The sequence below is a fragment of the Colletotrichum chrysophilum genome (genome assembly GCF_026319265.1).
Source record: "Colletotrichum chrysophilum strain AFK26 chromosome Unknown scaffold_23, whole genome shotgun sequence".
NCBI classification, from domain to species: domain Eukaryota; kingdom Fungi; phylum Ascomycota; class Sordariomycetes; order Glomerellales; family Glomerellaceae; genus Colletotrichum; species Colletotrichum chrysophilum.
In genome coordinates this window covers 294,206-315,462 of record NW_026517310.1, presented here as the reverse complement: position 1 = coordinate 315,462, position 21,257 = coordinate 294,206, and the positions used below count along the sequence as shown (strand labels likewise).

Here is a 21,257-nt window from a genome sequence, read left to right as displayed (position 1 = left end):
CGTGTGACATCTGCAATTCAACCATACACGAACCAAACCATTTGGGTCCTCTAGAATACCACCAAGGCAGATTGACGACGAAAGCCAGCGTCGACGGCATCTCAATGACCTAGAGACTGCCCTATTCAAAAGGTAGGAAGCAGCAGGCGGGAAGCTGCACTGACGGGCCGGTCGAGGATGAGAAGAATGCCGCACGTGATCCTGAATGGAAAGCACACACATTGCAACCGGTCAAGTAAGCGATCTTTTACCGCCTCACTCTTGAGACCCTCCACAGCTCTTGGGGGTCTTGACGATGATAGAAGGCAAGCTGACATGATGAAGGTTCATCTCGTGTTTGGCGCCGTTTAGGGTGGCGGCGACCTAGTCCAAAAGCATCAAGACGGTGAGGTTCTCCCGTCCCCCTATCCACTAGTGGAGGTGCGTACCAACGTTCAATTTTCCCTACACAGCACGCTACACTAGTGTGCTATTCAAGTGCCATGTCTGAGTAAGGTACCACCCTTGAATGAACCTTTCCTTAGGTACCTTATGTCTTCTTGCCTGAACGATCCAGACGTTGTACGGATCCCTAAGGAAGTACGTGAGGAGACACCTGCTAGAGGAACAGCAAGCGAGCAAGGACCATTGCCCGTGTGGTGCAATTTGAAGAGGGTTATCTACCCACTCTGCTGCCCCTGCTGGGGGGGAACCTCAGGTACCGTAGGTAGGGAGTGGTGGTGGCCCCGCTAGCTGCTGTTGCGTCCCATGGATCTTTCCAGTGTCACTTTTCCCACACGGCTGGGCGTCCACGTCCCCCCTCCGACCTGCGTCCGTCCTTACCTCAGTCCTTACCACAGTCCTTACTTCACCTCATTCTTCGACCTACCACTCGCTGGCGGGGAAGGTGCCATCCAATCTTCATCAGCACACCCACGTGTGACTTTTCCCAATATATTCTCTCCTAGCACGTTTTTTCCCGCACAAAGACGGCCAGCGATTCACATTGCCCTTCAACACTCTACGACGGCAGCTTACCCGACTTACCAGTCGTGCGCCTTCGCGGGATCGCGCTCTTGGGCACTGCCCCCTTCTCGCTCCTCTAACCCCATTTCTTCCTCTCCCACTCTCTGCTCAGTCCACTCTGGCGTCATTTTCCTTACTACAACTCCTTCCTCGCACGCAGACTCCTTAGTCCTCGCCTTCATCCTCTCTCTACTTTCCTCTCGCTGCCAACAATCATAACGAGGCTGAAAATTGCGAGCAACAACGTCGACTTCTTCCCCAAACCAGAGCACCCTCACACAGGAGCCATTGTGCGAGAAGTCCTGCCTTACCTAGCCCGCTTACCGAGCTACTCCGTCCCGAGCCCAAACCCAAGCCCCCTAGTTCTCTGTCCATCTTCAACAGAGGCTCGCTCGACGAAATCAACGAAGTTCAAATCTGCGAGGAATAACGTAGGCTTCGTCCCAGAACCAGAGCAATCATATCCGAGAGCCATTACCCAAGTAGCATAGCTACTTTTCCCCGATCCCAACCTGAGCCTTGATACCCGATACCCGACAACGGCGACCGCCAATAGACGACATAAACAGCGACAGCGACTTGACTTCATTGCCTTTGCCAATCACTTGCCTTGTTGTCGTGACGTCAAAGAGACTCGGACACTGCTAGCGGCATTTTGAGCCGGTCACAGTCACGATGGCCGGCAATCAACCGAACACCGACGCGCACTCAACAGCCTGCAACCAGGGCTCCGTATCATCACCGTAAGTCACAAACACTATCGGGCCCATGGTCTTTCCGCCTTTCCCTGCTCCTGTCATCGCCTCCCTCCACATCCATGGTATTGTCTCGGCTCGGTATCGTTCGTCATCGCTAATCGTCGTCTCCCACAGAGGGGACGATGGCAAAGTCGTGTCGGCGGCGGAAAGATCGTCGAATGCGCAGACAAATCTGCAACGCTACTTGAAAGACGACGGTGATAGACCTGTTGGTGATGAAAAGTCCCGCATCGGCATAGGAGCACCAATAGCTAAGGTCGATGCCTTGTTTTCAAGAGCTGGCGCCGGTCAGGCTCACGAGAAGCCTCGCCAAGCAAGCGCCCATGAAGCGGAAGCTGTTCGAGCCATTGGAGATCAACTCTCCACCGTGACTCAAGAGCGGCCTAAAAGGCTGTAATTGACCCCGACACTACCATCACCTTCGAGTTCGCAGGCTTGGTCGTCAAGGACACCCATCAATAGCCCCAGCTATCGAGCTCTCGGATTACCTGCAACTGGCTCCTCGTGTTTGCATTTTGTTCCAAGGCGAAGTCGGTTACAAATATACACGGGATGGTTCTCTTATCGATGGCCGTCTCCACGGAGAGGGTTTCGTCGAGTTTTTGCACGGAGTTTCGGAAAAGCACAGGTGTTGCAAGCATTCTCGCCACTTACTTTGTTGTTCACGGATAGTGCCCATCGCCTGGCTTCACGGTTTTGGTTGATGTCTGAGAAGACTGAAGCCGGAGGTAGCCTCTCGAGACACTCCCTTTTCGGTTGCTGCGAGTCTGAAAGGGTCGACATGCGGCCTCCTTGATCCAGACCTTAGAAGGCGTTCGTCTGGCCTTCTGTATGCCAAAGCCAGACAACCGACAACCTGGAGGCACACGATAAACATGAATCGTGGGCCAAAAGAAAAAGCGTTGGCAAGAGAATGAGACCAAGGTTGGAAATACGGTTGACGTTGATGTTCTTGAGACAATTGGCCGGCGACAAGGGTGCATTTTTTATTTGTGCGTGATACGACTGGTTTAGTCAGTCGTTCAAAGTTTAGCTTCGACCGTTGTCAAAGCTCGCTTGAGTACTTCTGCATACCTCTTGGGCTTTTTTTCCATTACGGCGACTTGGCCTTACTGTCTGGTTCCCAGACTGGTAGATTTCCATCTTTTGAAATGGGCATGGGCTAGCGCAGCAAAAGATGGATCTGGATTTACAGCTAGACTTGTGTTTTTAGTCTCATCTAACATGTTCATCGCCACCCTTAACTCCTTCTCATATATCGACTTCCGAACATGGACCCGGGTGTCCGCGCATGGCAACGTTAATCAAAGCAATTTCACTCATGTTTCTTATCACTAAAGGCCATGACTTTCCTCACTGTTATGACTATCGTCCCAGAGGCCGTCTCTCTCAGTTTGACTATCTCCGCTGTCGTCTTCGTCTTCGTCTTCGTGTGGTCAAGTTGTGCGGTGGGGTTACCTTTGAGGTTTTATTGAGGTTTACATCGGGATTTACCTCGAGGTTTACCTTGATAGCCGTCCAATATTACGAAGAGAGTTCATTTTCCGGTCCGGAGATACAGAATTTTCACAAAGGCCCCCTTTTTTTCTGAGCCATGTTGCTTATAAGATGCTCGGCTCCCTCGCCCTCTCAAACTCCTCCTACTCGAACATGCGACTTCCATCACCATCATCGAACCCCACTATCAACATGGCGAATTCTCAGACCCGTCAGATGTCACCGAGAGACGACGCACACAGCCGGCTTAGGGACCCCAGCAGGAAAAGGTTGAACGAACTATATGGCCGGGTTGTCGACAGGAAGACCGCGGCCATGACGGCTGTACAACAGCAGCTCAAGGACCTCACAGCTTCCCATCTCGAGGGCACATCGGGCCTATCAGACCGCCATTTTCAGGAACAGTTCAAACGACTCGAGGAAGATATCTACAATTGCGAGGAAGAGCTTTCCTTGGTCTTGTTCGGCAAGAACCAACTCATTGGGATCTTCCAGGACGTCGATGAGTGCGCGGGGGATCTCCGAGACAACGACAGGGCACAAATTAACCGGCTTGTTGACCAAGTGACACGCACACATAGATTCACGGCGGGGCCCGATACGAGGGAGGACAACGCGGAGCAGCAGAAATTCAGGCAGCGGGTGATTGAGAGATACGATCCGTGCGGAGGGAAAGAGAAAGATGGTCCTAGGTGCTCAATCTCGGGAGTTCAATGGGGCGTCGTCGCCGCCCACGTTGCCAATTACAACCTGGGTGAGTCAACTGCACGTAGTCTCTTTGGCAAGGACACGGGGGAGCATGGTGGTGGCGGCGGCGGCCATCTCGATAGCCCACTTAACGGACTGTTGATGCACCGCGACTTGGAGAAGGCCTGGCGCGCCGGGCGATTCCTCATCGTGTCAGACGATTTCGTCAATGACAACGGGCGCAGGGAGCGTGGACTCAAGGTAGTCGTCCTGGACTTCGAGCTGGAGAAGGAATTCTATGGGTACAGATATGACATATCGACCCACCAGCTGCATAATCGCAGACTTACTTTTCTCAACAACAACCGCCAAGTAACAAGTACCTGAACTTCACGTACGCGATGACGATCCTTCGGCGCCAGGTACTCCAGGCGACTCCGAGTACAACAACTCTCGATCGACGGTTCATGCAGAGCGCGGCTCGGAAGGTTTGGGCGTCAACAGATTCGGACTGGGGACAGTCGTTACTGTTCAAGATAACTCGCCAACTGGGCTTTCTCACCGAGGAGGAGGCCAAACAGTTCTATCACATCAAACAGGCGCCTCTCAGATTACCTGCACTAGAGGATCGGAAGCTGAAGACCGCGGCCATTGAGGTATCATCAATACTGAGAGAACCTGCGCTAAAACATGACACAGAGTTGATGTAGCTTCATTACGATATCCGCTTCTTAGCTACGCTGGAAGATACCATCGAGCCAGTTCTGAATCTCTTGTTGGCCGTCATGTCCAACCGAGACAACGAGTCCGACATATCCATCAGGCCGGAGACCAACCACCGCACCCTTCGTCTCGTCGATACCGTACTTCTCATACGCTCGCTGCGGCTCCTCATAAAACGTCTTGCCGTCGACGTAAACCTTGTCATAGTCCCAGCCAAGCTTGCTGTCGAATGGATGGTACATCTCATGCATGTCCTTCAACAGCTCAACTTGATCCCGCGGCGCGGTATGCACCAGCAAGACATCCACGATGGAAGGATCTTCGTCCGTCTTGAACTTCATAGATCCGCTGTGAGGGTCTGAGCCAGGCGTGAGCTTGATGGTGGGCAACTTCGTGAGGTAGGTTGTCAGCCAGGCACCGAGCGCGTTGACCCTGTCGCGCTGGGCCTGTTGAGAGATGTCGCCGCCAAAGACGACGAGGCGAAATCGGCCGTTCGAGGGAAGTTTGTGGTGGAGTTCCCAGAGGCGTGCATCTGACTGACGGATGACTTTGTATGAGGGGAACCGTTGACCTAGTTTGCAGTTTGTGGCAAGGGATTGTGTGCTCTTGGCGGTGCTCTTCTTGAGATCGTTGTCGCCTTCGGGATCTTCTTCGGGACTCTTCGCAACGAGGACGGTCGGTTGATAGTTGACGCCGACGCCAGTGGTGAACTAAAACGTTGAGCTTGAACCACAAATATCAGAGAGGTAACATACCATCCTGCTAGTGTGGAAAGCCTTCTGGAACTCCTCTGATGAAACACCCGTCTCATCCATAATGTCCTTCGCCGGTCGACCAGTAAAAAGCTTTGAAAACTTGCCGTCAAAGGCAATAAGGTCCTTTGCGATCTTCTTGCGCTCTAGCTCATACGACGACAGGATCTCACGGGGGATGATGTTCTTGCATACGAGACCAATCTTCCAGCCGAGATTGTAGCTGTCTTGCATGGAAATGTTCATACCCTGGCCAGCCTTCGGAGAGTGAGTGTGAACGGCGTCTGATCTTGTTAGCGGGCGTCTCATGATAGCGAGAATGGGTCGACTGACCTCCAGCGAGGAAAACGCGGTTGAGCTTGCTAAAGTGGTCACCGGTTCTTTGGCCGATCTGGTAGGCCGTCCACCTGGTGACAGTCAGCACTTCATCTACATTGAGGACTGCAAGAAATTACCAATCGCAGTAGTGGTACTCTAACTTGTACGGGCTGAAGATCTTCTGAGCAGACTTGAAGATAAAATCGGGAGTAATCTGAGACCTGTCGACCCGACCACCACCTGCAGAGACCTCCTTCAGCTGAATGTAGAGTCGGACCATCCGGTTCTCGCGGGGAATAATCATGAGAGCGCCGGAGGTGCTGTGGATCATTGTTCGGAATCTGATATCAGCTGTATAGTGTTAGCTAAATACATCTCAACTCTACTCGGGTCAAATGTACGAAAGTTGGTGATGGGTACAATGTCCATGACGCCCCTGCAACCAGTCAGCTTCGAACCTCACCCACAAGGCAACCTACTCACCAAATGGCATCCGTCGTCTCACCCTTCATCTCAAAGTCTTTTCCTAGAGTCTTCCTCGTCCACGAGTGGGCACCATCGCAGCCAACAACATACTTTGCCCTTACAATCTCATCCCTTGCCTCGCGACTCTTTGACTTGGCCAAAATATCGCCCACATCGTCGTCCGCAAGGTTGCTCCTGAAAATGCCATCGCTGAGGTTGCTCAGCATCTGCGTTGGCGTCGCCTCCTCCTCCGTCAAGTGCCGTAACGTAACGGTCACAGGATGCGCATCCGGGTCTTCGGCCTTGCTCTCGTCAATCTCGAGCGATGTGGGAATGACCATGCGCTCTACGCGCAGCGCTTCCTCGTCTGAAGCGTACGACTCTCGAATCCCATCTAGGAAGAACTGCTCTATGCGACCCTGGTGAAGAACAGACTCGGTGAAGCGGGAGAGCCCCGGAATGGTGTTGACTGCTTGGGCGCCGCGGCAGATTCTACCGTTTTCGTCATTATTCCAGAAGCAGACCTCTGCAGGATATCAGCGTATGTATCGGAACATTTGTATAAGTGACCCGCCTAGCATGCGGTTCGCTTCTTTCCACACGCGCTCTGCAACGCCGAAGCTATCCAAGATCTCGAGAGACCTCACTTGAAAGCTACCACATCAGTTAGACCCAAGCTATATCATGCGCATCAAAGACATCGTACCCATCTGCCTGGCCAGAGTAGATCTTGGCCGTCCGCTTGTCCACGATGCGCGCCTTGACGCCCAGCCTCGCCAACCACAGCGCCAACATCAGCCCTGCAGGGCCAGCGCCGATGATGAGAACATCAACCTCAGACTCTGGCAGCTCCGTCATGTTGGATCAGGGGCAGCTGGAACATCAAGCAGGCAGAAACAATGCAGTGTAGTCAGGCACCTGGACAAAGACAGTCCAAGTTGAGTTTGAACAAAGAGACACAGCTCGTCACTTGGGCTGTTTTGAGCCATGCTGGAAAACGGGGAGTCTTAGCTCCCACGAAAGCATGTGTCGTCGGCGTGGCGGGCCGCAGCAAACTGCCGTTTGTTGGGGTAGAGTTTGGGGAAATAAGCGATGAGAAAGCATGACAAAGGGAAGAGGGGCCGAAGTGGAGGGGCAGAATTGGGGAAATTTCCTACTTTGACGACCACGGACGTCATATGATGTGGGGTTTGCTGAAGGTAAATTGATGCAGGGACTAGCGTCGATGTGTAATAACGAGACCCTAAATGGCAGGACGCATGGCAGGACGCATGGCAGAAGGCATGGCAGGGTATGCAGTTCGCCGGTCTGGATGGCATTGGCGTATGACTTGGCCGCTTACATAGCGGCATCTAAGGATTGATTACACTACCGTCCTGCGAGTATCCAGGACGCCGCCTTCGTCCTCAGTCATCCTTCGGATCGGCCCGCTGAGCGGGGATATGTGGTTTTCCCTCGCTAAAGGGCCGGCGGATTTATGTATAATTCCGGAAAGCTGTGACGGTCTGCCAAATAGGATGGATGGTAGGTGGCGGTGGCCACTAGGAGCAAAGAGTTCGGGAAGTGCAACAACAGTGAGGGCACCATGGACGGGGACGGCGACTGAATGCCAACGCGGGGATAATCATGTTGGTCTTCGGAAAGAAACCCCAAGGATTTTAATGGTTGCGTCTATCGTTAATCTGCACCGCGGCCGAGATCGCGCCGCACTCTCCAGACTCGTGATCCAACAGGGCGTTTTTCGTGACCCTGGAGCACTTCGATCCACGGAATGCCGTTGACATCACCAGCCAAGTGAGGGTTCTCGGGCTCCTTATCTGAATCATCACTCTCCGTGTCCTCGTCCATAACCTCTACAGTATCGTCCTTGTCGGCATCATTGCTGCCAAACGACTGATAGTACAAGTCTTCCGTGTAAGCCCAACCAGGCGAGTCGAGCTTTCCGTGGATCAGCACTAGTTGATGACCAGCTTCTTTGGCGGCCATGATACGCTCCAACGGAATTGGCGTCAGCATCTGTAGGGCACCCGCTTTTGTGTCGATGCCTCGGAGTAGAACAAGACCCAGAGTTTGCGAGTACCGAGGGTCCAAGGTCTGGGCATCGGAATTTGGGATGTATGGAACACCTTCCGTGGTTCTTGATACCAACTCTTCCAACTTTGCAGATGACTCTGCGTCATCTACGTCCATTTCCTCGCCCTTGATGCTCCCTCTCAGACGGCCGAATGCCTTGGGGTTTACGGTCTCGACCAGACACATTATGGATCCATTAATGGTTTCCGTCAGCAGCTCGGGGGGCGGCTGATATTCGTAACTGATAACACCAAGTATCCCGCGATTTCTCCCCTTATAGTGGACCAACAAGGGCGGTGATGTTGTTAGTGGTGTTGGGTCCCACGATATCTGGTTCGGCGCCGACCTTCTCGTATGGAAGTAGGCCAAAGCCTGCATCGCCCGCAAGTGGGCTGCTGTTCTGGAAGTAAACTCTGACTGCTGAGAGGGAAGTGTGCTCAAAGTTGCTTTACAAACCGCCCGAAGGCCCTCGACGCTCTCTCTAGGACCGTCTTCCGACATGTAAATGACTTCGGTCGGTTTGAAGCTGGAAGCAAGTTCGGTCAAGAGGTCGAGACCCGTTCCCAGAACCCAGCCAGGTGTGTTAATGATCAAGGGCAAGCTTTGACAAGTGCTTTGGTAGTGAGAGTATAGATCCAGGGCGCATTCCAGATACAACTCTGGGTCTGATGCTGGAGAGACGGACGCAATGGAGTGACATCTAATAATTGATACAGCTTGCTCATCTGTTGCAACGTGTGTGAATGAAGGGCCCAAGTTGGGCTCTCTGACCTGAACCAAGGCTATTGTGCCTGCAGGAGTGTACTCTGGCTGTCCAGGATCCAGGTCGAGGATGGCCACCGAACGAGCGACGCGTCGCTGTCCGGGAGTGGTCAAAAGGCGGTTGCTAAGTATCCGGCCAAACGTCGATTTCCCAGATGATTTCGGACCACAAAGCATAACGCTTAGAGCCGGATCTTGTTTGATCTTTGCGAGACCCGCCAGTTTCTTATTCCATGCAGGAAGAGAGCGCAGGTCTTGGATCAGGGCCCGTTTAGGGGCGTCATCGGCAGTGCAGATCTAATCATGTTAGCATTGCTGCGTAGGAGTCTAGCGTACCAAACTGACAATCTTGTATGTGTCCACGGCAGCCCGTTTCTTGCTCGACTTGGTTTCTTCTGGTTCGTTCCAAAGACTTCTGAAAAGTGGTGAAAGTCGTTCGAGCTTGCGGAGGCTGGCAGCCTGCGGGTGCGGATGGAGCTCTAGGGTCGTCTCATCGGAGCAGCGAACCACCGGTATGCCGTGGCAATGAGGTGCGTGAACCCATTGAATTCCGTCTGTCGGCCGTATGGTAGCTCCAGCAACTGTGACTTCGCCGCTAATGACCTTGATTCCGTAGCTTCCTAGAACCAAGAAGCGCTGGCAAAGTTAGTAATGGCGCGATGCGTCTGGAAAGGGGGAACTTGCCTCGCTATCTTTCAAATTCAATTCTAGGATTCCCCCAGCGTGTTTACGCGAGTTACTTTTGTTTGGCCTAAACGTCGAAAATTGCTGAGGTATTGGCTTTGCAGGTGCCTCAGCGTCCACGCCGCTAGGAATGTCAGCGAGCAGGTTTGGATTTGCGGAATCATCTACATACCTCGAACCATCGCCAGCTTGACCTTTCGGGCTGCCAGACACTGCAACCTGCTGTTGCAAAGGCTCCTCTGCTCTTTCGGCGTTCCCCGTCCTCTTGGGTGGCCTCGTTCTGGCCGGAGATCGCCCAGGGGTGGGAGTGGATGCCTGGGACTCAGGAGCCGGCTCGGACTGCGGAGCTGGCGACAAAGATGGGCTGGCCGCAAGAAGTTGCTGCCTCAGAGCAAAAGCGCTCATTGCTTTGATGAACGTCAGCGGGAGATGGCGTCGAAAGGGTTTTATGGTGCTGCTTGGCAATACTCACGTCTAGACCCTTCAGAGGTCTCAAGCTTGCGTCTCTTTGGGGTGGCCATGATGGCTTCAAATGGTTCAACTAAGAAATCACCAAGAACACCAATTTCAGTAAACCACTGTGATGACTCTCTTGTCTACGAGTAGAACGTTGAGGGGGCCTTGTTTGGGTCTTGAGTCGCTTAGTCCCAACCCAGCTGTCTTTCACCGGTAAAGGCAATCACCTGAATTAAAAGGCAAGAGCCCGTCGGGTGAAGGACAGCTGCTGCAGCCCAGCTTTGTTTTAGCAATCTACTTTCGCCGACAAAAGGTCAGCTTTCTTTTCTCTTCAACATACTTCGATCTCAACCTTCCCGTCGCAACTCACTCAGATTTTTTGCTCTTGCCCACCACCAAACCCCAACACAACACAACCAGCACAAGCCACGCTCTCAATCGCAACGATGGGTAGAAAATCGGATGGACACCGCAGTGGAGGTTCGCAGCGCAGAGATCCCACGCCCAGCAAGCAGGAGATCAAGCAGGAGATTGTCGATGATGATGGAAAATCCTTTTTGCGCGCCTTCTCTCCAGCGCCGCCCAGCTTCTCGCGCTCCCCAAAGGCGTTCGGCAGTGGATCCGGCGCGCCCACCACTCAGGCGCAGGCGCATCGCCCTGCCACTGCCAACGCCCCGCTGGCCCGTGCCACCCCTACCAGAATTTCTGAAGCCTCTCAAAAAATTCCTGTCGCGCTCAAGTTCAGGTCTCCCATCACGCCCTCGAAAAAGGTCACGTTCGCCCCGCGTCCGATTTTCGAACCCAGCCCTGGCACAATGGCACCGCGCAAGCTCGACGGAGTTCACTCGCTGAACGCGCTGCTCGAGGCAGGCAGCAAGGAACCCGCCCAGACCAAGGGCAAGTTCACCAAGACCGCCAAGCCCAAGGCCGACAAGAAGTTCGACCCTCGTGCAGACGACTCTGACTCCGAATCGTCCAGCGCCGACAGCGATAGCGATGACGAGCCATCCCCAGGCTTTCTGGCTAGCATCAATGGCCATGTGTCTCCCAAGAAGTCTGCCGACACTCCCTTGAAGAAGGCCAAGCGTGGCAAGGACGATGAGGTTGCCGATAGCGACGTCGAGCGCACCGCCTCGTCCGCGAAGGCCAATGCTACCAAGAAGAAGCCTACGAGACCCGAGAGCTCCTCTGAAGACGAGTCTTCCTCTGCCGAAGCCGAGGAGCAGTCCGACTCAGACTCCGACTCCAGCGACAGCGATAGCGAGTCCAACAAGAAGCCGGCCCAGAAGGTGACCGAGAAGGCAAAGGCGGTTGAGAAGGCCGCCAGCAGCAGCTCCTCCGAGTCGGAGAGCGAGTCTGAGAGCGAAGCCGAGGAGACGAGCAAGCCCGCGGCCAAGCCAGCAACAAAGCCTGCAGCAAAGCCTGCTGTCAATGGCACCAAGTCGACCAAGGCCGCTTCCACCAGCTCCAGCGAAAGCTCGAGCGAAGAGGAGTCTAGCGACAAGGAGTCCAGCAGTGAAGAGGAATCCAGCTCCGATAAGGACGGCAGCTCTGACTCCGACTCCGACGATGAGGTAGAGGAGCCTGCTGCGGTTGTTACTCAACGCACTGGCAAGGAGCTCAGTGTCCCTGGCTTCGTTGGAAAGGACTTCATCCTCAGAAAGGCTCAGGGCGATGAGGACGGAAAGGACATGGTCGACTTCTTCGCCAAGGCCAGGGTCGATGGCAAGCAGCTCTGGTACTTTACCGCTCCTGCTTCGGTCCCAATCAACGTCATCGAGAAGCTTGAGATCCCTATGGATAAGGTCAAGAAGGGGCAGCCAATCTTCAAGCACAACTCGGAGGACTATACTGTCGATCAGGATGATGGAAGCACGTCGATCCAGCTGATCATTCCCAACAAGAAGGGAGCCCGCTATGAACCAGGTACGTTAGGACTACTCAGCTCCGTCGAACTTCACTAACAACATGCAGCTCCTCACAAGGTTGACAACGTCCTCCACTTCAAGCGCGTCACGCAGCTGCCCGGCGGCGACCCCCGTGTGAACACGCGCGCTATCGAGCCGAGCGCCGTCCGCCCCCAACCCCCGAACCTGACCGCACGATTCCGTCCCATCGGTGTCACTGACAATACCCCCATGGGTAACATCGGAGTGGATGCCTCATCCGACGAGAGCGACGTCGAGATGACCGCGGCCCCCGCAGTGTCCAGCTCCAAGAAGTCCAAGCAGGCTGCCAAGTCGCAAGACGCCATGGACATTGACGAGCCCACTCCCAAGGCCAAGAAGTCCTCCAAGAAGGAGAAGAAGTCCAAGACGGCCAGCGAACCCGCCCAAAACTCTCAGTTCACCATCATCGAGGTGCCCAACTCTCAGCCCCTTACCTCCAAGAAGGAGAAGAAGAGCAGCAAGAAGCGACGCGATAGCATCGAGTCGATCTCGAGTGTTGGCTCCAACCCCAAGCCTGAGCCGAAGAAGGCCGCGGCCACCCCCAAGTCGTCGAAGCGCAAGCACTCCTCCGAGGACGACCAGGATTCTGCTTCCGCTCAGCTGGAGCAGGAGACCTTGTCCGCCGAGAAGAAGGCTAAAAAGGCAAAGACAGAGACTGCCATTCTGCCTCCCACCATTCCCAAGGCCGGCTTCTCCTTCTCCAGCCTCGGCAGCCCGACTCCCACCTCGACTCCTCAGTCGACCAAGTCCAAGAGCTCGAAGAAGACCAAGGAGACCCCTATTCAGCCCCCCAAGCGCCAGTCGATTGTGCCCATTCCCATGCCAGGCGTGAAGATGGCTTCGCCTGCCGCCGCGGAGACGCCCAAGGAGAAGACCAAGCGCAAGTCCAAGTCGGACAAGAAGGAGACGCCCGTTCCCGCGCCCAAGTACTAGAAGGCACCCAAGCCCGGACAGCGTTCCCGGTCCAAGTCCCACTCTGGTCGTTTTCTCCTGTGAATAATGCACATCGGATATTTCAGCAGCGTCAGTCAGCATCCTCTTTTGTCCGGCATTTCCTGGGTATCTTTCTGGGTTTTCGGTGGAAATGGCATGGCCCTATCTGCTCATATCGGCCTCTCACTTGCTTTCTGGGTATTCAGACATGAATATCCTGCGACTTGCTTATACAGTTGTCAGAGTATATACCTCTTTTTTTCTTGCTTTGGGGCGTTTTAGGTTTCGGAAAAGCAGCAGATGAAGGAAGGAGGTAACGCTCGAGAAGAGCTTTTTGTTAGCTCGGTGGCTTCACAGTCAATGAATGACCAATGATTTAATTGTGGATTGGTGATTTTATGGGTGATGGTGAGCAGCAAACATTTGCAGGGATACGACTACGGCGAAGGTAGTCCACTGGAGATGCTTGAAATGACGACATAAACACTCGTAGCGAAATTTCTGGTTGAGGGAGGCATCCGTAGATGACCTTGATGACCAAAGAACACCACGGGCACAAATGACGCCAGACGAACTGACACAGGAACCTACCGAGAGCGACGACGAGAACGAGAACGATGATCTCTTCAACATGCTCGGTTCGTCTCTTTCTTGTCTTTCTACCTCATTGCTCACCCTTCTCGATATGACACAATTATACCCGCATCCAGATGCACAAAAACCAAAGCATCAAATGCCGTATATCCGCACCAACAGCAACGCAAACCAACAGCCAAATTTCCCTCTTCTCTCTTTCCCCCTCCCCGATCAAGTCAAGCAAGCACCCCCAGCTGGCCTTAACCTTACCTCAGCCTGCCGTACACTCACCGCCTCATCTCCCACCGTATCCATCATCGGCACGCGGCACCGCGGTCGTTGGAAATTAGACATGAAAAGACCCATGTTCCGCCCCGGCCCCGCGCCGCCGAGAACCATGCCAAGACATCCCTGTCGGCGCGGGGGTCCAAGCCACACGGTCGGGATTTTGTCATCACCTCTAGTGCGGCTCTTGCTTTTACGGCTGTTCGTCCTCTGACGGCGGGAAAGCGTCTGTGTGCGATGGGCGTCGATGTGGCGTGGCTGTGCGGGACTATGGATCACCCGCATCAAGCCACTGGGAGGGATTACCTGGGGAAATGTGCCGGATCGACGGCACTTTGTTCAATATCACTCGATATGGGAACTTGTGTTTCGAGAATTTGTCTCGTATTACTTTTGATGTCTTCGTCATCATCAACTACTTCAGTAGCGACTGCTCAGATACCTCTACAGGTGGTATGCTCTCCTCTTGTCTTTCCTCCATCCGCATTACTTCGGGTCCGGCTCCCAACTGGCCGAACTCCTGATGGAACCTCCCTCGCGAGAGACCATCTCAACATTGAACACATTATATGTACGGGGGTCTATCTCTCCCAGTTTCCCCATTCCGTGTGCGCCCCAAATCGACTCCTTGGGTCTTCTTCTGCTGGTCGTGATGATGCGGCCGTTACCCTATCCAAGCCTGTCGAGATGCTTTTTGGTCTCCGGCTGTTCTGTCATTTACAAAATACCACGATTGCGCCGTTGCTGTGCTGCTGATGCAAATGGTACAGGTAATTCAAAGTGGTATCCGTTTTGAATCGTAAAAGTGCTGATGAGAATAGAAAAGAAAAGTGTAAAAAAGAGTTGATCGAGTCCTGCGCTACCTGACAGCGATTTCCTTCAGCTGAGGAATCTCGTATCGGTCTGCGTTGGGCTTGATCTCGATGCTGAAAATGCTGCGGCCGGATTCTTCGGAAAGTGCGGGGCTCAGGCTGCCGCTGCCCCGACTTGAAGAGCTGTAACTCGAGGTGCTACCAACGGTCCACTCGTCGCTATCGGAGCTGGTACGGCGTTGGAGGTACCCCATGTTGTACATGCGGCCATATTCCTCGTCCCAAATCTTGGTTTGCTCGCCAATCTCGACGTAGTCGTATTCCCAGCGGTTCTTCTTGTCGGCCTGCTGCTGAGGCAGGAACCGGGACTTGGCGTAGTAAAAGATGCCGGCGGAGAGGAGGGATCCGCCAACCAGGTCGACGGCGTAGTGGTGGTTGAGGTACATGGTTGCCCACCAGATCCAGCCGACGTACAGGCAAAAGAGAGGGCGGAAGCGGGGGAAGCAGTAGCTCAGGAAGAGCGCCTCGATAACGGCGTCAGCGGCGTGCAGGGAGGGGAAGGCGCCGAAGGGCACGGGGGCGGTGCTGAAGCTCGTCGTGTACATGTCGATGCCCAGAATGGCGTCAATCCTGGCCAGACCGGCGGGGGAGCCAGACATGCCATACGCAGCGGGAGCCAGGCCGTGCTCGTTCTCGTACCACGGAGGAGTGCAGGGGAAGACGAGCTGGATTGTAACGCCAAGGACGTTCAGCCAGCCGAAGCACTTGGCGAAGACCGGGAGGGTCTTGGGGGCGGCGAAGAAGAAGAGGAAGGCGGCGCAGACGAAGGGGGCACCGAAGTGGCCCAGGCCGTACGGAATCCACGCGAGGATATCGAGAACGGGGTGGGTGTGGGCGGACAGGATGTTGGACAGGTTCGCGCCATAGAGGACGTTCTCGAGGGCGGGAAGGACGCGCACCCAGATGTGGGGACGGTATTTCGCATCAATGAAGCTATTCCAATTAGCTTCACCCTCGACAAATGCTTCAAGTAACTTACCGGCTACAAAAGAAATAAATGAGGTAGGCCCATATGCTCAATCCAGGAAAGAAGAACTGGCTGGTGAGAGGAACGGTGAGGAGAAGGAGACCACCAGCGACGGCAGCGGTCTTAATCAAGGGCGCTGAGGGCGTGATACAGAGGGAGAAGACGATGAGGGCGACGAGGATGATGTACTGCAAGTCGAGCAGTCTCCACTTGTGATTCCTCAACTTTGACAGGGTCTCGAGAGGGTTGAGGGACTTTTGCAGAGATACGACATCTTCGGGGCCGCTGGCGCGCTTCTTCTGATTCCTCTTTGCTCGGTTGGATCGGTATCGGTGCGGTATGGGGTTGAGTTTTGCGAAGTTGATGTTGCCGGTCCACAGGGACGGAAGAGTGGGCTTCCCTTGGAGGAAGCTGGCGAAGTCGCGCATGCTGGTTGCTCAGGTCGAAGGATGTCGGGAAGAAGTGAGAAGGCGAAGACGGTGTGGCGGGAGGAAGTAGGTGACTGGGGACCCAAGAGGTGAAGAGGTCTGTCTCCCAGGTGTCTGTTCGTGGTTGTCCGACTAAAACCCAAACATCCAGTACTGTTTTTTTCTTAGTGGGCGATGGTTCCTGTGTGGTTTCCCGCTACGTCATGTCCCAACCCAACAGATATCGACGTGTACGTATTTCCCAAATTCCTAATCCTCTATTCGTAGTGAAGAATGTCCGCCGAAGGGAGGGAGCTGTTGAACCAACGGACGGGCAGAGGAAGGCAGGCGAGAGGATTCAGAGAGGGAGGGGAGGAAGAGGTCAAAAGAGAATGAGACAGGCGACAAAGTTACTGTGAGTGTGGATGACTGAATTCATATGTACGATGAGGCAGCGGAAGGGACGGGCACGGCGGCAGGGTAAGGCAAAGTAGGTTAAGTGCAAGGCAAAGGACGGAATAGAGCAGACGAGACTTGGGGGACTTGGAGGACAGGGCAGGGTCAAGGAGGCCGGCCGAGCAGCGTACTCTACTCCCCGGGGGTGTGGGTGTTGAGAGAGTTGGGCGTCCAGAGTTGCGTCGAGGTACCAAGACACCAAGAGACGGCGGAGAGGTGACCAAGACAGACCAAGCCGGCCTACGGAAGCGGCGGGGACCGGGGTGCTTGTCAGAGGCCGAGAGCTTTTGGGTGTGACAGGGGTGGACAGGTACTTTGCGCGCGCATGTCGAATGTACCTTTTGTGGGAGGTCACTGGTGCTCTTCCCCTACGCAGCTGACCAAACCCAGAGCCGGGCAGGGGGGGTGGTCCGCTACGGCGCGTGGGAGCGCTGGGACTGGCGGGACGCTGGCGGGATTGGGTGTCGGAATCGAATGAAGATGGAGCTATGATGCTGAGTTGATTCATTCGGGGGGACCCTGAACCTGCCTTTCTTGGCGGGTACATGGCGTCAAACCTTGGGTCGTACCCGTCCTTTTTCTCTCTCTGCTGAGTGTGTTCACTGTCCGTCTCTTTCTGCTGTGGCCCCCTCAGCGGAGCGGTGCGGCTTGCAGTGCATGCTCCACGATCCGTCTCCAACGGCCAGCGCTCAGCAGCCTATGATTCTCGTCTTTGTGAGGCTTTCTGCTGCTGCGAAGGATGGCAAGGCAGATGCCAAGTTCACCGCGCCTTGTCGCGCCTCGCCCTCGCCCTCGTCTCGTTTACCATATTCAGGAACGCTGCAACAAGGTGTACGTACGTTGCTTGCTGCGTTGTTTCCCCCAATAAAGCGCGCCGGCTTGCTGGATCTCACCGGCGATCTTTCGAGACTTCAGTCAGAGACGGACGGCATCATGACTGACTGAGTGGCTGCAGCATGGAGTCTCGTGTGTCTTTTGTCCGTGTCTGACAGCGACAGCTTGTGACTTTTGGGGGCCGGAGGTGCCTGCAACGACCTGCACCTCACCTGCGAAAAGGCGAAAAGTCGCACACGACACTCACATTGAGGTCAGAGAGGCAGGCCCAGGACGCTCGGATGCTGCGGGTCGGGTACAGGTACTTGGACAGGTTCTTGATCCAAAAGGCGGGGCTAGCAGGTACTTGCTTAGTGAATCACGGACGCACGGGCTCATTGGAAAGAAACAGCAGCCAGAGGGCAGGGATGCTCAATGCACTGATCGGAAGGCGCGTATCCACCCCGTCCCTCCCCTTCAGTGTCCATTCCTCTGGTCTACCGTCTACGGCCTGCCCAACCCAACCCGCCTTACGTGATGATGCGACTTTGCAGGAAGCCACGGCCAGGACCGACGAGTCCGCCCCGGTCAAAGGAATCTTGGTGACGCCGGGACGGAGTCATGATCCATTTTTTCCCAGAGATTTTTTTTATTTTCCTCACTGTCTCTCTCCCGACCAATATCCCACGGCGTATCGCGTGTTGTTGTATTGTCGCGCACAACCTTTTACGCTACGGACCATCTCCGTTGTGGAGCGCATCAGTTGATCTAGAAGCTGCAGATGCTTCCTAGCAGACGACGTTGAAATTGCGCTTTTTGCTTGTTTGCACTTGTTTTACCCGCATCGATGGGTTCGTCTTTTGTCTGTCTTTTCTTTCACTAACCGTCGCAGAATCTAACAGGCCGACCAGCTTCGTCTCGTCCGTCGCCAAACCCGCAAAGTCCACCCCCGGCCCCAGTCCATCCATCGGTCACCATCGGCCATCGGAGTTTGCAGTGAACCTAAATTACGCCCACACGACACACAGGATGGCTGTCGCGTGCTGATGATGATGGCCGGTCTGGTCTGGTCTGGTCTGGTCTACAGGGCTGACCACCGACACCCAATTGACCCAGACCCCCTGTTCCCAACAATCTTGTTTGACATCCCCGGTCAATACGTCGCACTCTCAGCAAAGAAGAAAGAAATCACACTGACGTCTCTTCCTTTGCGGCCCCTGAAATAAAATCATTTCGGTGAAACAGCTGCCACTCACCCGATTCTAAGATTATCGTCGTCCTCAACTCGTCAGCCTCCGTCGTCCCCCGTCCCGTCGCTGCTGCAGTACCGAACAAACAACCTGGACAATACTCTGCGCTGCGGAATGGACTGCGGACTGCGGATTACGCTGCGTCAACCGCGAGGCTGGCTGTCCACCTCCCGGCGACGGTACGACGACGGGGTCGACGGAAGCGGGTGATCATGGAAACATTCGGGAATTAGGCCTGGTGTGGACGCGAATCTCGCTTTCGGGCCCCAATCGAATAGCTGCCCTCGCGGAGTCATTGGGTCAACTTAGCAGCGCCATCGTGGAGTCAGTCACAAGAAAGAATTGTACGATGCGGATGGTCGGGCAGCCCGTTGCGATGTGCCCTTGGGTGGCCTGACGAGAGGCGTTACAGAGCGTCGCTGTCAAAATGGGGCTTGAAGTCAGTGGCTTGCAATGGCTTCAGACCCAACCGCCCTAGAAGCACACTTCCAAGCAAGAGCCAACGCCGACGCCAGCGTGAAGGCCAGTGCTGCAGTGCCGGTACACTTATCTAATCGATCGTCCGCCGTCACCGGCACCGAGGCTCAAGTGCGGACGGCTCCTGGACTCCGGTCCGACCGACAGTCAGCACGGCTTGAAAGGTGGGCCAGGGGGGGCAGAAAAACACTCTTTTGTTGTTGCTAGCCCCTTTCACGCGGCTTGCCGGCATCATCGAGGCTCTGTGAGGTGGCATCACCCTTGATGATTCAACAAGCGCGACAGAGAATGCCATCTCAACTACAGGTCATGATGCAATAACGTCTGTCAAGTCTATCAACAACAACAAGCGCCACAGCCTATCTTTACCGCCTTGCGTGTTGCAGTTTGCAGCGGTCAGCCGGCGGGACCCCCAGACTCTCCTGCAGCGCGGTACGTGTATTCGTGCAAAGATGGATTAGAGGGAGCCAACTGGCAGTCGAACTGGATACGCCGTATGCGAAATGATTGGGACTGCGGTGACGACGACTCTTTGTCTTAGCGCCCACCAGGGGACAGACCAGTCGCAGCCCGCCGCAAGTGTCCGCGTGTTCGCCCACCAAAATACTCGTTAGCCGGCGAATGCGAGCAAAAGCGAGGCAAGCCACTGGCCGCTGGCGATTTAGTTGCCCACTGCAGCCAGCTCGCTCCAGCTGTGTTCCCGTAGCTGGGTGGCTGCTGCAGGGCCCTAAACTCGGATCGCTCGGCGTCTGAAGTACCGGTACCTCGACCACCTCGGGCGAGCCCTTCCAGCCCCACTACGAGCTGCCGGTTGACTTCATCTTCTTTTTTTTTCGCGTCTCCACCCACCTGGCGGACGATGTTCCTGGACCCAGGCGCAGGCTCCCAACCTCGCCCGAGGTCGACCATCGACCCAATCCATCCATCGCATGTTTGGTTCCCCACTGTCGTCATAAATTTTCCACCTAATTTTCAGGCCTTTTTTTTTTTCTTCTTTCTTCCTGGCCCGCTTGTCCGCTTGCGGAGGGAAAAATTGTTTTTTCGCTTAATCCCGGGGTCCAGTTGTTTCCCGCGCGACCGCCCTCCGCCCAACCACGAACGTCTGGACGCCGCTGTCCGCTCTTGTCGGTGTCGGCCAAGAAGCCTGCTCCGTTTTACCGTTGGCCGACTCTTCGCCCATCTCCCGCCGGGCGACAAGCTCAATCTCGCTTTGTGCGTATACGCGAGGTGCAGATACGCGGATACGCAATTATATGCTCGTCACCACCCAATAAGGTGCGATATTCTCGACCGTGGTGGTCTCAAAGCCGACCGACAGACGAGACGGGTACACGGACGACACGGTCGTCAATTGATGGGACGATAGGCACCATCACGTTGACGGTTGATGGGAATGCGGCCGGTGCACTGCACATGCAACAACGAGGGTTGACTGCAGCGAAACACTCTGCGCCTGAGGTCCTGCGACCACGACAGAAGGGCAGCAGCATCTAGACTAAATTGAGGAAACCCCTCCAACGTCTTCATCGCCAATGTTACCCCTTCATACCGCGACAGAATCAGATTCCAAAACTCTCATGATATCGCATCCTTCTCGCATCACTTTTGGCATCCCGCGCCAACCCCCCAAACGACCCCTGCTTAGGGGTCGTCTCTCCCCCGCTAAATTGCATGCCCGCCAATCGAAAAGACGCCGTTGCACTCAGTACATCCGCGGCACACACCGAATGCGAAACAGAGACTGACTGACTGCCCCTCGCTGCAAGATGCGAATCGTCGAGCTTGGGCCGCGCCTAGCCCGACTCGGTGCGCGGAGAACATCAGATAAGCATGTGGGATGTGGTTGCGATGGTTACCATCTCGGTCATGCGTGCGACGGATACATTCGCTCGTCGGAGTTGAGGATTGATTACCTATATTACCTGCTTACACAGCAAGTCAGACGACCGGCGGGCGGATGCAGCAGCGCTCGCAGAAGCAACGCCGTGTGATTTGTGAGCAGACAGTCGAGCGGTATTGCGGACTTTGACCATGCCGAGCCCGACGACTTGCTGTGCGCCACATGGACCGAAAGGACGCTCTCCCTGGCCTT

At 54.9% G+C, this 21,257-nt stretch overlaps 5 protein-coding genes across 5 annotated transcripts; 2 read left to right on the top strand and 3 right to left on the bottom strand.

Moving 5' to 3' along the window:
• Nucleotides 1-3,452: 3,452 nt before the first annotated feature.
• COL26b_004007 (uncharacterized protein) lies at nucleotides 3,453-4,334 on the top strand (the record flags this gene model as incomplete). Its single annotated transcript, XM_053176892.1, has 2 exons — nucleotides 3,453-3,766; nucleotides 3,842-4,334. 2 exons carry the CDS (start codon nucleotides 3,453-3,455, stop codon nucleotides 4,332-4,334), a joined length of 807 nt encoding a protein of 268 aa, XP_053039214.1.
• Nucleotides 4,335-4,678: 344 nt separating this feature from the next.
• On the bottom strand, nucleotides 4,679-7,063 carry COL26b_004006 (uncharacterized protein; the record flags this gene model as incomplete). Its single annotated transcript, XM_053176891.1, has 6 exons — nucleotides 4,679-5,380; nucleotides 5,426-5,706; nucleotides 5,756-5,829; nucleotides 5,878-6,060; nucleotides 6,224-6,697; nucleotides 6,912-7,063. 6 exons carry the CDS (start codon nucleotides 7,061-7,063, stop codon nucleotides 4,679-4,681), a joined length of 1,866 nt encoding a protein of 621 aa, XP_053039213.1.
• Nucleotides 7,064-7,882: 819 nt separating this feature from the next.
• On the bottom strand, nucleotides 7,883-10,245 carry COL26b_004005 (uncharacterized protein; the record flags this gene model as incomplete). The annotated part of the gene is made up of 5 exons (XM_053176890.1): nucleotides 7,883-9,337; nucleotides 9,377-9,660; nucleotides 9,781-9,848; nucleotides 9,897-10,131; nucleotides 10,197-10,245. The coding sequence occupies 5 exons, from the start codon at nucleotides 10,243-10,245 to the stop codon at nucleotides 7,883-7,885; spliced, it is 2,091 nt and encodes a 696-aa protein (XP_053039212.1).
• A 381-nt stretch (nucleotides 10,246-10,626) lies between these two features.
• COL26b_004004 (uncharacterized protein) lies at nucleotides 10,627-13,062 on the top strand (the record flags this gene model as incomplete). The annotated part of the gene is made up of 2 exons (XM_053176889.1): nucleotides 10,627-12,106; nucleotides 12,155-13,062. The coding sequence occupies 2 exons, from the start codon at nucleotides 10,627-10,629 to the stop codon at nucleotides 13,060-13,062; spliced, it is 2,388 nt and encodes a 795-aa protein (XP_053039211.1).
• Nucleotides 13,063-14,782: 1,720 nt separating this feature from the next.
• On the bottom strand, nucleotides 14,783-16,190 carry COL26b_004003 (uncharacterized protein; the record flags this gene model as incomplete). Its single annotated transcript, XM_053176888.1, has 2 exons — nucleotides 14,783-15,728; nucleotides 15,775-16,190. The coding sequence occupies 2 exons, from the start codon at nucleotides 16,188-16,190 to the stop codon at nucleotides 14,783-14,785; spliced, it is 1,362 nt and encodes a 453-aa protein (XP_053039210.1).
• Between the last annotated feature and the right edge of the window lie 5,067 nt (nucleotides 16,191-21,257).